We start from the raw sequence: 17,356 nt of genomic DNA on the forward strand, positions 1-17,356 counted from the left end.
GGTTGAGTCAACTTTAATCCATGTTAACTGGCTGCAAGTGTGATTTAGTTATTGCCAACACCTGTTAGGTGCCACAGGTAAGTTACAGGTGCTGTTAATTACACGAATTAGAGAAGCATCACATGATTTTTCAAAGGGTGCCAATACTTTTGTGCACCCCCTTTTTTAGGTTTGGTGTGGAATTATATCCAATTTGGCTTTAGGACAATTATTTTTGTTTTTTTTTCATTGAAGACAAATTAAATGAAGAGAATAATACCAAAGAATTTGTGATTGCAGTCATTTTCAAGAAGAAACTGAGTATTATCTGCCAGAATTGCAGGGGTGTCAATACTTTTGGCCAGCACTGTAGGAGCAGTATTACAGTAGTTTTATTCTTGTACATAGGAGCAGTATTATAATAGTTATATTCTTGTACATAGGGGGCAGTATTATAGTAGTTATATTCTTGTACATAGGGGGCAGTATTATAGTAGTTATATTCTTGTATATAGGGGCAGTATTATAGTAGTTATATTATTGTACATAAAGGGCAGTATTATAGTAGTTATATTCTTGTACATAGGGGGCAGTATTATAGTAGTTATATTCTTGTATATAGGGGCAGTATTATAGTAGTTATACTCTTGTACATAGGGGGGAGTATTATAGCAGTTATATTCTTGTACATAGGGGGCGGTATTATAGTAGTTATATTCTTGTACATAGGAGCAGTATTATAGTAGTTATATTCTTGTACATAGGGGCAATATTATAGTAGTTATATTCCTGCACATAGGGGGCGGTATTATAGTAGTTATATTCTTGGACACAGAAGGTGGAATTCTAGTATTTATATCCTACTGACAAGAATTGTAAAACTTATATTATTGTTCATGGATTATCCTAGGGCCTATTATGATGAGACATTTTATCTTTAGTATTTAGAATGTATATAAAATAATAATTTAGTGTGATATATTGGTGTCTCATAGCTATTTTTCATACAACAGATCTGCAATTGCTGCGGGGTTACATGGGTATAACGGGATCTTGGTTGGCTTGTTGATGGCTGTGTTTTCAGGGAAAGACAATTACTATTGGTGGCTTCTTATCCCTGTGACTGTCATGTCGATGACTTGGTAAGTCATAGTTTTGACAATTATTAAAACTGATACCAGAAATGAAACTAAATATTAATTTAATTATCATGGTAATTTTTCACTGCTAAAATACTGTCCTTCATATGTCAGACAATCAACATGTTGAATCTTCTTTACCTAATGATCACATTTAGATTACCTTTGGTCTTTTTTTATATCTTTTTTTTCAGCCCTGTCTTGTCCAGTGCTCTGGGCTCTATTTTCAGCAAATGGGACCTGCCGGTCTTCACCCTGCCTTTCAACATTGCGGTATGTCTGCACATAGCCGCCACCGGTCCCTACAATATATTCTTCCCTACTGTTGATATCCAACCTATTGATGCTATTCCAAACATCACCTGGACTGATGTCCAAATACCCTCGGTAAGAATGATGGAAAATGTGTAAGGTTAAAAAAGTGAACTTTTTGGGGACTAATAAAAATTTTAATGTACAATTAAAAGACAGAATAAATGGCTGACTCGACTGAGACCAGAGAAGATAATTTCATGGTGGAAGGCTGATGGTCCAGAGGATTAAACTGCTGGGGACAAGAGTACCACTATGACCAGGACATTATGTGCATAAAGCATATATTTTATGTAGGGGTACTCAGAATGTCCTGCAGTCCAAGTTGGACCCCATGTCAAGATCTGGGCCCAATGGTTACCATTATTATCACCTTTCATTCTTTCCAAATGTCCCAAAAATGACTTGGTCTATTCTCTTCTTGTGTAATTATCCTTAGTCAGCATGTGTCTGGGAAATTGGATTAGAATTTCCCTTTTTTATGGGACATTTAATACCCATCGGTACATTCCTCAAAGGATTTTTTGCCTTCCTCAGGATAAACATTGTAGGTTGTTGGACTTGATGAATCGGTCTTTTTTTCAACTGTATCAACCATTTAACCAATGAGGAGTAATCTGGGAGGAATCATAATGTGTTTTTTTTCTGGCACTCTGTGTATAATGTATATTCTAGAAAGATGAGAAAATCGACTTGATGTGAATTGAATTCTTGAAGAATTTTAGGAAATTCACAAATACCGACGAACTCAAACAATTTGTGACTCGATTAGTGTAATTTGCCCAAAAAAAATGCCAGCTGCCATTTTAGACATTAGACACATTAGATCAAACCTCCCAACTTTTAAAGACAGGGAGAGGGACATGTATTACAGCATTACACAGTATTTTTCCCCTATTGAAATATTTAATGCTCTCACCTACTATAATACCGATTTCATGGCCCCAGAGTGTATGATGTTCCCAAAAATTACCCCACACATAGCATAATACTCGAATAGTGAATGAACCCTGAGTACACCCAAAAACACAACATCATGATGCCAAAGTGCCTCCAGCAAAGCATGATGTCCCGACAGTGCCCCCAAAGCAATATAATGTCCCACAGTGCCCCAACACAGTTGGATTTCCCTATAGTGCCCACAGCATGATGTCCTCACACTTCGTCCACACACAGTATTTTCCCACAGCCCATAACTAAGCATGATGCTCACAAATTCATCCACACACGGTGCGATGCGCCCAAAGTGACCTCTGTCCCACAGTTCAGACACACATTATGAGGCCCCAATGACCCTAACACAGTATGATGTTCCGACAGTCCCCCCACACAATGTGATACCCACTTAGTATGATGCCACCACAGTCCCACACACAAAATGATACCCCAATAGTGACCCCCCACACATTATGAAGTCCCCATAGCCCACACAGAGTATGAAGGCCCCCACAGACTCATACAAGTATCAACTCATAAAATAAATAAGAAACTAGTCATCTAACCCCATTCCCATGATGCGCTACTCCAGTCTGCGCAACATGAGGTGGAGCCATTTGTATTATCGCCAGGCACAGAGCAGTGAGGAGGATGAGGAGGACAGGTCTGTGCTCCTGAAACAGACCATTTGTTGAAATATTTATTACAAAATAGGATTAAAGGCAAAGAGAAGATAAAGGAAGTAATTATTGAGCTATTGTTTTTTTTAAGTTGTATGCATCTTTGGAGTTTAATGTTCCTTTAATAAGTTCTACTGCGTTTTGGATCTGGAGGCAATATTCCCTGCCTATGATAAATGACATAATAGTAAACTATCTAGAATTCTAGATTTTGGGATATTTTATTATTACATAGTTAATTGTCTATAGGTCTCACTGTAACTGTGTTCCCCGCAGTATATACAGGTACATAATGAATTTTCAGATCTTCTGTATATTCCATGTAGAAATATCGCTCATCCATGTATCGCTTGTCTCGCACTGTGATGGTTTTATCATCTGGCATTCATTCATTTGTCTTAAAGTAAAGCAATTATTTGAAATGGCTTGTGGTGGACTTTATTGGGCTGAGAACTCATAAAAAGTATGACGACAGATTTGTTTTTCACACGGCGCGGTCACTCCCCAGCTTTGAACATAAGCAGTAAAATATATGTGTTTCAGAACTGTCTTCACAGGCCAGCCTCGTTGAGTTCTAAGGAAGAAATCATAAAACTTACAAGATAAAATATATTGCTTTTATGTGTTGGTGGCACTTCACTATGATTTAGATTGTATTCACTCTCTTATTACTGATGGGTTACAATCATATAATTTTTCAAAATTAAGTATATTTATCAAGCTAAATCCAATTCATTAAATACCTTTCTTGACCCTGGAGTCTTCTTGGTCAGTCTACTGCACTTTAAAAGCTCATTTATCATGTTTCACCTCTCCTTAGACCCACTGATCTGCCTTAATTTCCCATGTATATTAAAGTTCTCCGAACCTGCCAATTTCATGGGAGAGGTTATAATTCTACCCTAACCGGTGATGTGGGGAAGGGTGGAAGGGGAAGGATTCGGCATGTGAACTAATCCACTTGTTCTAAGAGAAGTTAAGCGGCCTACTAAGGTGTCTGGAAACTTTTTAAGGTGCTTCTACTTGGACGATAATCATTTCTTAAGAATGCTCATTCCCAATGATCAGCCTGTTTAAATAGGTTGCCAATCACCTGACAAACCAGCAAAATGCATGTTCATTGGCTAAATCGTTTTAAAGCTTGCTTAAAAATAATCATTCTTGGCAGAACATCATCCTGTGTAAACAGGTGCTGCCGATGATATTCTATGCACACATAAAGATTGCATTAAACAAGAGTGGTCACCCTTTCTAAACAGGCTTACATGTATACGATCGGAGGTCATTTAACAGCCTCAGTAGGCCAGTGTAAAGAGACTCTAAATCCCCACTCCTCACAGTAAATAATTACAAATGCGATCAACCCAAGAGGAATCAGGAGGCCAAGAGCTATTGAATATGTATAAGCACTTTTAAACTATGGTGCCAGCTAAGCCTTATTTTATTTCCATACTTAGTACTTTGAGTTCCTGTGGGTGTAAATATCATGAGCCTGATTAATTCAATGTAACATCATTTCCTGTTTGTCTTGCAGCTATTGAAAGCCGTCCCAGTTGGTGTTGGTCAAGTGTATGGATGTGATAACCCTTGGACCGGAGGGATCTTCCTGTTGGCTCTGTTTGTATCCTCCCCAATCATCTGCATGCACGCGGCAATTGGATCAGCTTTGGGGATGATAGCAGGTAAATGTTACTGGGTGGACTCTCTTGCTAATAGACATGTTCCCCATGGAGTTAGCTCATTCTCAATGAATGGGTCTCGACTAAATAAGTTTTGTATCATTGTGACACTGTGGAAGGGATCCACCCAGATTAGCCCTATCAGAGCCAGTATTTGCATTTCCTAAAACATGGGCACTACAAAGTAAACAAATGTGGGCTCATTTGCACTTTTTTCCAACAAGGGAAGGAAAGTTAAACTATCTCTGGAACTTTTCTGTCCCGTATGGAAGGGTGTGGTGGCATCAAGCTGCACCAAAAGATAAACTACAGTTTGATTACAGTGAACATAAATTCCCTTTAAAAATATCTTTTTATTAAATATCATTAAAAATGCTGTGACTTAAACTGCCATAACCAAAGAAAATGGCACAAAACAGCTATTAGAGATCAACAAACACATCAAGAATCTCCAACTGTGGTCTAAAGTTGAGGGAAACCTATATATCTGTTTTTTTCACCTCTATTTGAATATCAGTAGTAGATTATTGACAGGGACATAAGGGAGAGACGCCGAGGAGCGGGGGCGCCATTCTCGTGATCAAGGGTGCCAACTTCTGCTGTCAGGCAGGATCAGCATTACGTACGGACTAGGGACACATTGAGGTCAGAGGTGTTTTCCATAATTTTAACAAAAGGGAAACCGGTATTTATTGGTTTACACATTTGGGGTTTTTCGTTGGTGAATTTTAATGATATTCAATAAAAAACTATTTTTAAAGGGAATTTATGTTCACTAGTTTCAACTCCCCCCCCCCCTTTTTTTCTATCTAATCTTTTGACTACAGTTTGATTACCTATTATTCTCACTCTACATCATACATGTTAAATTTTGGCCCGTGGGCCAGATCTAGCCCACATAGTGATTATATTTGGCCCTCGACACCAGAACCACCACCCGTGTGTGGGGCCCATTGTTCTGTATGGAGGACTATGTGGAGCCCATTATACTGTATGGAGGACTATGTGGGCCCATTATTCTGTATGGAGGACTATGTGGGGCCCATTATTCTGTATGGAGGACTATGTGGGCCCATTATACTGTATGGAGGACTATGTGAGGCCCATTGTTCTGTATGGAGGACTATGTGGGGCCATTATTCTGTATGGAGGACTATATGGGGTCCATTATTCTGTATGAAGGACTATGTGGGGTCATTATACTGTATGGAGGACTATGTGAGGCCCATTATTCGTATGGAGGACTATATGGGGCCCATTATTCTGTATGGAGGACTATGTGGGGCCCATTATACTGTATGGAGGACTATGTGAGGCCCATTATTCTGTATGGAGGACTATATGAGGCCCATTATTCTGTATGGAGGACTATGTGGGGTCATTATACTGTATGGAGGACTATGTGAGGCCCATTATTCTGCATGGAGGACTATGTGGGGCCATTATACTGTATGGAGGACTATGTGGGGCCCATTATACTGTATGGAGGACTATGTGGGCCCATTATTCTGTATGGAGGACTATATGGGGCCCATTATTCTGTATGGAGGACTATGTGAGGTCATTATACTGTATGGAGGACTATGTGAGCCCCATTATTCTGTATGGAGGACTATGTGGGGCCCATTATACTGCATGGAGGACTATGTGGGGTCCATTATACTGTATGGAGGACTATGTGGGGCCCATTATTCTGTATGGAGGACTATGTGGGGTCCATTATTCTGTATGGAGGACTATGTGGGGCCCATTATTCTGTATGGAGGACTATGTGGGATCATTATACTGTATGGAGGACTATGTCAGGCCCATTAAACTGTATACTAGTTGACCCAGGACTCTGCCCTGTCTAGATCAATATGTCTTCATATTAGGTGTCTTCATTCATTGAAGTAGAAATGGCAGCGCGGCACTCCTTTCACTGGTGGATGCTCAGTAGGGCTCCATTTCGAATGTAATACAAATTATAGACTTGGCACTCCACTTGGAATACCAAGTCTATAATTTGTATTTCATTCATTGAAGATCAGTCTTAAAACTTTTGCATGACTTCTTGGATCTATTAAGCGCATTTCTTCTTCATTTTTAGGGTTAAGTCTGGCGGCTCCGTTCGAGAAGATCTACTTTGGGCTGTGGGGCTATAACTCGGTTTTGGCTTGTATTGCAGTGGGTGGAATGTTTTATGCTCTCACCTGGCAGACTCACTTGCTCGCTATAGCGTGTGGTACGTATTTATTTGGGATTATATTTTGGTAAAAGTTTAATACCAATAGCCCAGTAATGTACAAAGTCAGTACTCTATTTTAGCAGCCACCTTTCCCCCTAGTAGGGTAATGAATAATACAATGCCATTAAAATTCACCAGGTTGCTCAAAACTTTTGTTATCTTGGGTTCTCTGTAAATTGATTAAGTCAATAGCAGTAACCAAGTTGGCATAGAGTAACAAAGGTAATGTAATGTATATATATAGTGACTGAACCTGCAGAATAGTGAGTGCAGCTCTGGAGTATACTACAGGATGTAACTCAGGATCAGTACAGGATCAGTAATGTAATGTATGCACACAGTGACTGCACCAGCAGAATAGTGAGTGCAGCTCTGGAGTATAATACAGGATATAACTCAGGATCAGTACAGGATCAGTAATGTAATGTATGCACACAGTGACTGCACCAGCAGAATAGTGAGTGCCGCTCTGGAGTACAATACAGGCTGTAACTCAGGATCAGTAATGTAATGTATGCACACAGTGACTCCACCAGCAGAATAGTGAGTGCCGCTCTGGAGTATAATACAGGCTGTAACTCAGGATCAGTACAGGATCAGTAATGTAATGTATGTATACAGTGCTGCACCAGCAGAATAGTGAGTGCAGCTCTGGAGTATAATACAGGATGTAACTCAGAATCAGTACAGGATCAGTAATGTAATGTATGTACACAGTGACTGCACCAGCAGAACAGTGAGTGCAGCTCTGGGGTATAATACAGGATGTAACTCAGGATCAGTACAGGATAAGTAATGTAATGCATGTACACAGTGACACCACCAGCAGAATAGTGAGTGCAGCTCTGGAGTATAATACAGGCTGCAACTCAGGATCAGTACAGGATCAGTAATGTAATGTATGTACACAGTGACTGCACCAGCAGAATAGTGAGTGCAGCTCTGGGATATAATACAGGATGTAACTCAGGATCAGTAATGTATGTACACAGTGACAGCACCAGCAGAATAGTGAGTGCAGCTCTGGAGTATAATACAGGATGTAACTCAGAATCAGTACAGGATCAGTAATGTAATGTATGTACACAGTGACTGCACCAGCAGGACAGTGAGTGCAGCTCTGGGGTATAATACAGGATGTAACTCAGGATCAGTACAGGATAAGTAATGTAATGTATGTACACAGTGACTGCACCAGCAGAATAGTGAGTGCAGCTCTGGAGTATAATACAGGCTGTAACTCAGGATCAGTACAGGATCAGTAATGTAATGTATGTACACAGTGACTCCACCCGCAGAATAGTGAGTGCAGCTCTGGGGTATAATACAGGAGGTAACTCAGGATCAGTACAGGATAAGTAATGTAATGTATGTACACAGTGACTGCACCAGCAGAATAGTGAGTGCAGCTCTGGGATATAATACAGGATGTAACTCAGGATCAGTACAGGATCAGTAATGTATGTACACAGTGACTGCACCAGCAGAATAGTGAGTGCAGCTCTGGAGTATAATACAGGATGTAACTCAGAATCAGTACAGGATCAGTAATGTAATGTATGTACACAGTGACTGCACCAGCAGAACAGTGAGTGCAGCTCTGGGGTATAATACAGGATGTAACTCAGGATCAGTACAGGATAAGTAATGTAATGTATGTACACAGTGACACCACCAGCAGAATAGTGAGTGCAGCTCTGGAGTATAATACAGGCTGTAACTCAGGATCAGTACAGGATCAGTACAGGATCAGTAATGTATGTACACAGTGACTGCACCAGCAGAATAGTGAGTGCAGCTCTGGAGTATAATACAGGATGTAACTCAGAATCAGTACAGGATCAGTAATGTAATGTATGTACACAGTGACTGCACCAGCAGAACAGTGAGTGCAGCTCTGGGGTATAATACAGGATGTAACTCAGGATCAGTACAGGATAAGTAATGTAATGTATGTACACAGTGACTGCACCAGCAGAATAGTGAGTGCAGCTCTGGAGTATAATACAGGCTGTAACTCAGGATCAGTACAGGATCAGTAATGTAATGTATGTACACAGTGACTCCACCCGCAGAATAGTGAGTGCAGCTCTGGGGTATAATACATGAGGTAACTCAGGATCAGTACAGGATAAGTAATGTAATGTATGTACACAGTGACTGCACCAGCAGAATAGTGAGTGCAGCTCTGGAGTATAATACAGGATGTAACTCAGGATCAGTACAGGATCAGTAATGTAATGTATGTACACAGTGACTGCACCAGCAGAACAGTGAGTGCAGCTCTGGGGTATAATACAGGATGTAACTCAGGATCAGTACAGGATAAGTAATGTAATGCATGTACACAGTGACACCACCAGCAGAATAGTGAGTGCAGCTCTGGAGTATAATACAGGCTGCAACTCAGGATCAGTACAGGATCAGTAATGTAATGTATGCACACAGTGACTGCACCAGCAGAATAGTGAGTGCAGCTCTGGAGTATAATACAGGATATAACTCAGGATCAGTACAGGATCAGTAATGTAATGTATGCACACAGTGACTGCACCAGCAGAATAGTGAGTGCCGCTCTGGAGTACAATACAGGCTGTAACTCAGGATCAGTAATGTAATGTATGCACACAGTGACTCCACCAGCAGAATAGTGAGTGCCGCTCTGGAGTATAATACAGGCTGTAACTCAGGATCAGTACAGGATCAGTAATGTAATGTATGTATACAGTGCTGCACCAGCAGAATAGTGAGTGCAGCTCTGGAGTATAATACAGGATGTAACTCAGAATCAGTACAGGATCAGTAATGTAATGTATGTACACAGTGACTGCACCAGCAGAACAGTGAGTGCAGCTCTGGGGTATAATACAGGATGTAACTCAGGATCAGTACAGGATAAGTAATGTAATGCATGTACACAGTGACACCACCAGCAGAATAGTGAGTGCAGCTCTGGAGTATAATACAGGCTGCAACTCAGGATCAGTACAGGATCAGTAATGTAATGTATGTACACAGTGACTGCACCAGCAGAATAGTGAGTGCAGCTCTGGGATATAATACAGGATGTAACTCAGGATCAGTAATGTATGTACACAGTGACAGCACCAGCAGAATAGTGAGTGCAGCTCTGGAGTATAATACAGGATGTAACTCAGAATCAGTACAGGATCAGTAATGTAATGTATGTACACAGTGACTGCACCAGCAGAATAGTGAGTGCAGCTCTGGGATATAATACAGGATGTAACTCAGGATCAGTACAGGATCAGTAATGTATGTACACAGTGACTGCACCAGCAGAATAGTGAGTGCAGCTCTGGAGTATAATACAGGATGTAACTCAGAATCAGTACAGGATCAGTAATGTAATGTATGTACACAGTGACTGCACCAGCAGAACAGTGAGTGCAGCTCTGGGGTATAATACAGGATGTAACTCAGGATCAGTACAGGATAAGTAATGTAATGTATGTACACAGTGACACCACCAGCAGAATAGTGAGTGCAGCTCTGGAGTATAATACAGGCTGTAACTCAGGATCAGTACAGGATCAGTACAGGATCAGTAATGTAATGTATGTACACAGTGACTCCACCCGCAGAATAGTGAGTGCAGCTCTGGGGTATAATACATGAGGTAACTCAGGATCAGTACAGGATATGTAATGTAATGTATGTACACAGTGACTGCACCAGCAGAATAGTGAGTGCAGCTCTGGAGTATAATACAGGATGTAACTCAGGATCAGTACAGGATCAGTAATGTAATGTATGTACACAGTGACTGCACCAGCAGAACAGTGAGTGCAGCTCTGGGGTATAATACAGGATGTAACTCAGGATCAGTACAGGATAAGTAATGTAATGCATGTACACAGTGACACCACCAGCAGAATAGTGAGTGCAGCTCTGGAGTATAATACAGGCTGCAACTCAGGATCAGTACAGGATCAGTAATGTAATGTATGCACACAGTGACTGCACCAGCAGAATAGTGAGTGCAGCTCTGGAGTATAATACAGGATATAACTCAGGATCAGTACAGGATTAGTAATGTAATGTATGCACACAGTGACTGCACCAGCAGAATAGTGAGTGCCGCTCTGGAGTATAATACAGGCTGTAACTCAGGATCAGTACAGGATCAGTAATGTAATGTATGTATACAGTGCTGCACCAGCAGAATAGTGAGTGCAGCTCTGGAGTATAATACAGGATGTAACTCAGAATCAGTACAGGATCAGTAATGTAATGTATGTACACAGTGACTGCACCAGCAGAACAGTGAGTGCAGCTCTGGGGTATAATACAGGATGTAACTCAGGATCAGTACAGGATAAGTAATGTAATGCATGTACACAGTGACACCACCAGCAGAATAGTGAGTGCAGCTCTGGAGTATAATACAGGCTGCAACTCAGGATCAGTACAGGATCAGTAATGTAATGTATGTACACAGTGACTGCACCAGCAGAATAGTGAGTGCAGCTCTGGGATATAATACAGGATGTAACTCAGGATCAGTACAGGATCAGTAATGTATGTACACAGTGACTGCACCAGCAGAATAGTGAGTGCAGCTCTGGAGTATAATACAGGATGTAACTCAGAATCAGTACAGGATCAGTAATGTAATGTATGTACACAGTGACTGCACCAGCAGAATAGTGAGTGCAGCTCTGGAGTAAAATACAAGATGTAACTTAGGATATGCATGTGGTATAGTACAAAGTGGCTCACAATGTAATGTAGATACCATTAATATGTAAATTGAAGGTGTTGTTCATAGGTTGCAAATCCTAGATGAACAAAGTTTGACATCTCTATGTATGCAATGTTCAATATTTATTATTCTACTTTCCCTTTTTACTTCCACCCCAGCTCTCTTTTGTGCGTACTTAGGAGCTGCACTGAGCAACATGATGTCTGTGGTAAGTGTTTTTAAAGAAATGTACAAATATCTGAATCTATTTCCAGAGTCCAAAATACCCTGTACTTGCCCAGGGCCTGACGTGCACACAATCAAATTGATTTTACAAGGACACAGTGTAGCCCTATATTAGGCTACGGCCATAGTACTGATGATCTGGTGGATACAGAATATCATGAGCCATTTTCTACCACTTTGACAATACCATACTTTATATTTACAATGGTCATCATACAAGCAGCGCCACCATCCATGTAACATTGATCTTTTGAGTCAACATCCCAAACCTTTTTGTCAATCAGTAACTTGGAGAAACATAGTTCTTTAGTGCGAGCTAGCCCTAAAAGGGTACATTTTAAATAGAATACACCAGATATCATAAGAAAAGAAAACTTTTAAAGGGATCATTAGGACTTGACTTCAGTAACATTAATTGCAGTTACTTGTTGTAGTCTAATTTTATTCAAATATGGTAGTTATATTTTTTCAGGATAGGATACAGCCCCTATAAATATTGCATCCACGTTCTGGAGAAACTGAAGTTAAATTATTAAAAAAATGCTAATTAGGTTACTAGGTGCGCCCTGGGTGTAGCCAAGAGGCTCAGTGAAATGCTCCCCTCCACCCTCTGGTTTTGTATGCACCGCCTCTGTCACTGGTGAATGACAGCACTGCCTGGAGAGAAAGAGAAAGCTACAGAGAAAGCTCATTTAAGCCAGTTCGGTCAATGACCAGTGAAAACAAGTGGGTGGAGCAATGCACTGAGCCTCTTGGCCACACACAGGGTGCACAGAGCACCCTAATTAGCATATTTTATTAAACTTCAGTTTAGCAGAACTAAGGCAGCAATTAAAACACTAATGTGCAAATATTTTTAGGGTCATATTCCCTATAAGAATAAGTACTTAGTTTATACTATCCGTTTGGGCTGACAGACTCCCCTTAAGCACAATTATTTGCTTAAATGGTAACTAAACGTTTAATTATTTTTTGATATGTTGTAGCCCCATGACAACACTGATGATCTGTGGGGGTCCTGGTCCTGATATCTCAAAGCAAGGGACAGAAGTACTCAGCAGAGTGGAGCATTGACCTGTAGAGTCTATTGAACTTATACATCGCCCCTTGGTTTGAGCAATTCGTGGGAGTCTCTGGACCACCTCCAATCAAAAGAGCTTAAAGGGGTTGTCCGGCCATGGGCTACAAGTCTGCATTAACTCTATGTGACTGCAGACTTGTGAATCCTCAAATCGCACGTACTACCAGCGACGGGAGCGGTGGCTGCAAGTGTGCGATTTGCACATTTAACCCCCACATACCGACTAGACTGTACCCGGCCTTTCTCACTTGCATTATGCGAGGCCGTGCACGTCTAGTCTGTATGTGATCGCATGTATGGAAATCACTTACTAGCGGTCACGCGCCCGCTACTCCGGAGAATCCTCACAGCAAACAGAGAGTGCAACTTGAGGATTCACAAGTCTTATAGAGTGACTTCAGACTTAAAGCCTAAGGCCGGACAACCCCTTTTAGCAAAATATCAAAATTATTTATATTTTGAGTTACTCTTTAAAGGGCTGGCTCAGAAGAGCTGTTTGCTTTGGCCATATTTTATTAGTTTCATTACTTTTATAATCCTATGTTCTTCTTTTTGTAGGTCGGGCTGCCATGTTGTACTTGGCCATTCTGCCTATCAGCGCTCACCTTCCTTTTAATCACTACAAACAATCCGGGCATTTATAAACTGCCCTTATCGAAGGTCACCTACCCAGAGGTCAATAGAGTCTATTTCCAGAACCTGAAGAAGAACAGAAAGGAGAAATGTAACATTTGAATACTCCAAAGAAGGGACAATCAGATGTTTCTACTATTTTTTTTAATATTTTCCTGTGTCACAAAATCTTTTTTACTCTAGCTAAATCCACTGAAATGCTTATCGTACAAGAACGTTCAGCCATGTTGGTATAGCATTTGCTATGTCAGACATGCCAAGACTCTTGGGTGGCCCAACGTGGGTGCAATGAGTAGACTGGTGTACAGTTTACAGGATCGATGCATGTAGATTGGTAGTTGATCTACGAAGACTATGTAATCATAAAGCTATTTATTTCTTAGACGAAAAGGACAAAATGGAAGAATTACCTAGATGATATCCTTAACCGATGGATCACAGAACAAAACCTTTAATAGATGCAGGAAGCTTCACCTTTATGTTTTTAGCTCTGTTTCCCACTCTTTCACCAGTAAGTTGAAGCCTGAGCATAGGGCATAGCAATATGTTTACCACTGAGGACTATTATAACAAATCATAAATAATAGCCATAGAACTTTCTACGGAGGTCTGAGTGAAATACAGCTTGTTGTGTCTGTAAAGGGGACATACAGGAGTAACAACTGGTAATAGCACCACACCTGCCCATATGTTCTGTCTAGTCATGGCCAAAAGTGTTGGGTCTCTTAAAATTGTTCCAGAAAATGAAGTATTTCTCCGAGAAAATTATTACAATTACACATGTTTTTTTATACATGTTTATTTCCTTTGTGTGTATTGGCACAACACAAAAAAAACCTGAAAAAAAGGCAAATCACATCCAGTGACAGACGCAACAAAATAACCCCAAAACATCTTTGAACCTCCACCATATTTGACTGTAGGTACTGTGTTCTTTTCTTTGTAGGCCTCATTCCATTTTCACTAAACAGTAGAATTATGTCCTTTACCAAAACCCTCTGTCTTGGTCTAATCTGTCCACAAGATGCAGAAGGATTTTGGCTCACGTACATTTTGGCAAACTGCAGTCTAGTTTTTTTATGTCTCTGTGTTAGTAGTGCGGTCCTTCTGGGTAGTGTTGAGTGAATTTGTTCGGCATTTCAAATTCAGGATCGTGTTCGGAGTTCCAGCTTGTTCGCGCCAAAAAATCGGCTCCGCCCATTAACATCCCTGATTTGCCACACTGTCACACAGATAACCCGAATTTGAAATGCCGAACAAATTCGCTCAACACTACTCCTTGGTCTACTGTCATAGCGTTTCATTTAATTTAAATGTCGACGGATTGTTTGTGCTGACATTGATGCACCCTGACCCTGCCGGACAGCTTGAATTTCTTTGGAACTTTATTGGGGCTGCTTATCCACCATCCGGACCATCCTGCATTGCAACCTTTCTTCAATTTTTCTCTGCCGTCCACGTCCAGGGAGATTAGCTACAGTTGCATGGGTTGTAAACTTCTTGATTATGTTGTGCACCGTGGACAAAGGAACATAAATATCTCTGGGGATGGATTTGTAATTTTGGGATTGTTGATATTGTTCACCATTTTTGGTTCTCAAGTCCTCAGACAGTTCTCTTCTCCTGTTTCTATTCTCCATGATTAATGTGACACACACCGACACACAATGCAAATATTGAGTCAACTTCTCCCCTTTTTATCTGGTTTTAGGTGTCAGTTTTTATATTGCCCACACAGGTGTCATTTTTTATATTGCCCACACCTGTTACTTGCCACAGGTGCGTTTGAGTGAGCATCATATGCTTGAAACAAAGTTGTTTACCCACAATTTTGAAAAAGTGCCAATAATTTTGTCCAGCTCATTTTTGGGGTTTTGTGTGAAATTAAAGGGCCAACAAGTGCTAAGCATCTCTGGGAACTCCTTCAAGATTGTTGGAAGACCATTTCCGGTGACTACCTCTTGAAGCTCATCAAGAGAATGCCAAGAGTGTGCAAAGCAGTCATCAAAGCAAAAGGTGGCTACTTTGAAGAACCTAGAATATAAGACATATTTTCAGTTGTTTCACACTTTTTTGTTAAGTATATAATTCATAGTTTTGATGGCTTCAGTGTGGATGTACAATTTTCATAGTCATGAAAATACAGAAAAATCTTTAAAGGAGAAGGTGTGTCCAAACTTTTGGTCTGTACTGTATATATATATATTAATGTCACCAGCCTCATGAGGTCTAAGAAATCAATTTAATAATGTATGCAGCTTGAGTTGTGAAATGTGTTGACAGATTCACTTAAGGACTCATTAGTTAAAAAAATAGAAGTAATTTCCTTTTATCAAAGTTTTATTTAAAATAAATGTCCTATTAATTATGTGCTGTCATATAATTGTGACAAATAAATTTTTTAGTAAATCAACAGTCAAATATAAAAGGCTTGAAGCACTTATGTAAATAGTGAGTGTGTGTGTGTGTGATAAAATAATGAAAATTCTGATGCCAAGTGTATATCGAGCTTATTTTATGAAAAATAAATTAAAACACTTGACCAATGAATGCCACTTACTTTTTTGTGTGTGTTCACACTGTATACTATGTATGTTATATCAAAATGCTATGTGCTGTACATGCAGAATACATTGTATACTTTCACTAATTTTGTGTGAAATGCACTGAAAAAAATAACAAAAAATATTTTTTAACAATCTGGATGTTTTGCTTTGCTTTCTTTATCTCATATTAAAGGGGTTGTCAAAGATTTGAAAAACATGGCTGCTTTCTTCCACAAATAGCACCTCCCATGCAGTGTCGAACTGGGGTGCCAAGAGCCCACCAGTAACCAACTCCAGGGCCCCAATTTTCAACTACATACAAATGTGACATTATCCTCATTCACAAATGTATATAATAATGATCTGGGTAGATTGTCAAATGAATAAGATTCTCCCTTTGTTTGTACATACTGATTCAAGCATATTGTGCCAAGTACTGCTCATATAAGAGGGTGGTGGCTAGGGCTTTGGTTCAGGGGGTGCAAAACTTTGAGTGGGCTCCTAACCAGGTAACCCTGATTACAAATATGGTGGTGCCCCCTAATAGTGGATGTAGGAGATCCTCAGCAGATGACCGGGCTGTTACTAAAAAAAATCTCTATATAAAGACCAACACTGCTATTACAGCCATATGGTGACCATATATTAATAGATATCAGTCCTGCAGAACATATAGGAGATTGCAGTACAGTTATATATAGTAACTTACAGCTGACATTCTTTCTCATGGAGTCATTCACTTTTCCCATCTTTTCCATCTGGCCCAGACCGACACAACAACTTCTCCAGCCAGGACTCGTCTGCAGACATTATAGCATAGACACATCTGACTTCGCACAATCCAAGGAATGTGCCCATCTATTCCCAACCTGCACAAACTCCTCATCCTGCTAATACCCCAATACTGAGCGGCTGCTGTCGTATGTGTCCCTATTACTGCACCTGCTGTGTGGCATTGTGTGCCCTCTGGTAAAACAGACATCTTGAATATATTAATGTCCTGTGCAAGTGTCCTGGAAAACAGTGCCCATATTTTGCCCCCTAGAAAGTAATAATGCCCTCTGTGTGCCCCTTAGACAATCACAATAACCTAAGTTCCCCTATAACAATAAGTGTCCACTTAACATTTAATAATGGCCCGAGCCTCCCCTGTTACGCTCGCGCCCGGACTGACTGGCGTGAGCATGATTAGT

The 17,356-nt window shown here is 40.4% G+C and overlaps 1 protein-coding gene across 5 annotated transcripts in view; it reads left to right on the forward strand.

The window, feature by feature from the left end:
* Window positions 1-16,360, forward strand: part of SLC14A1 (solute carrier family 14 member 1 (Kidd blood group)) — a 705,795-nt gene extending 689,435 nt beyond the window's left edge. For all 5 annotated transcript variants that reach the window (XM_073680464.1, XM_073680463.1, XM_073680467.1 and 2 more), the window contains exons 4-9: window positions 993-1,121; window positions 1,313-1,505; window positions 4,581-4,728; window positions 6,815-6,949; window positions 11,837-11,886; window positions 13,543-16,360. In XM_073680464.1, the coding sequence (XP_073536565.1) occupies window positions 993-1,121; window positions 1,313-1,505; window positions 4,581-4,728; window positions 6,815-6,949; window positions 11,837-11,886; window positions 13,543-13,719 (832 nt within the window). In that variant the 3' untranslated portion in view covers window positions 13,720-16,360. The remainder of the gene's footprint in view (window positions 1-992; window positions 1,122-1,312; window positions 1,506-4,580; window positions 4,729-6,814; window positions 6,950-11,836; window positions 11,887-13,542) is intronic.
* Window positions 16,361-17,356: the final 996 nt, after the last annotated feature.

The sequence above is a fragment of the Phyllobates terribilis genome, unplaced genomic scaffold (assembly GCF_046119375.1).
Source record: "Phyllobates terribilis strain yellow unplaced genomic scaffold, ASM4611937v1 Scaffold_1__5_contigs__length_1240528914, whole genome shotgun sequence".
Taxonomy (NCBI): Eukaryota; Metazoa; Chordata; class Amphibia; order Anura; family Dendrobatidae; genus Phyllobates; species Phyllobates terribilis.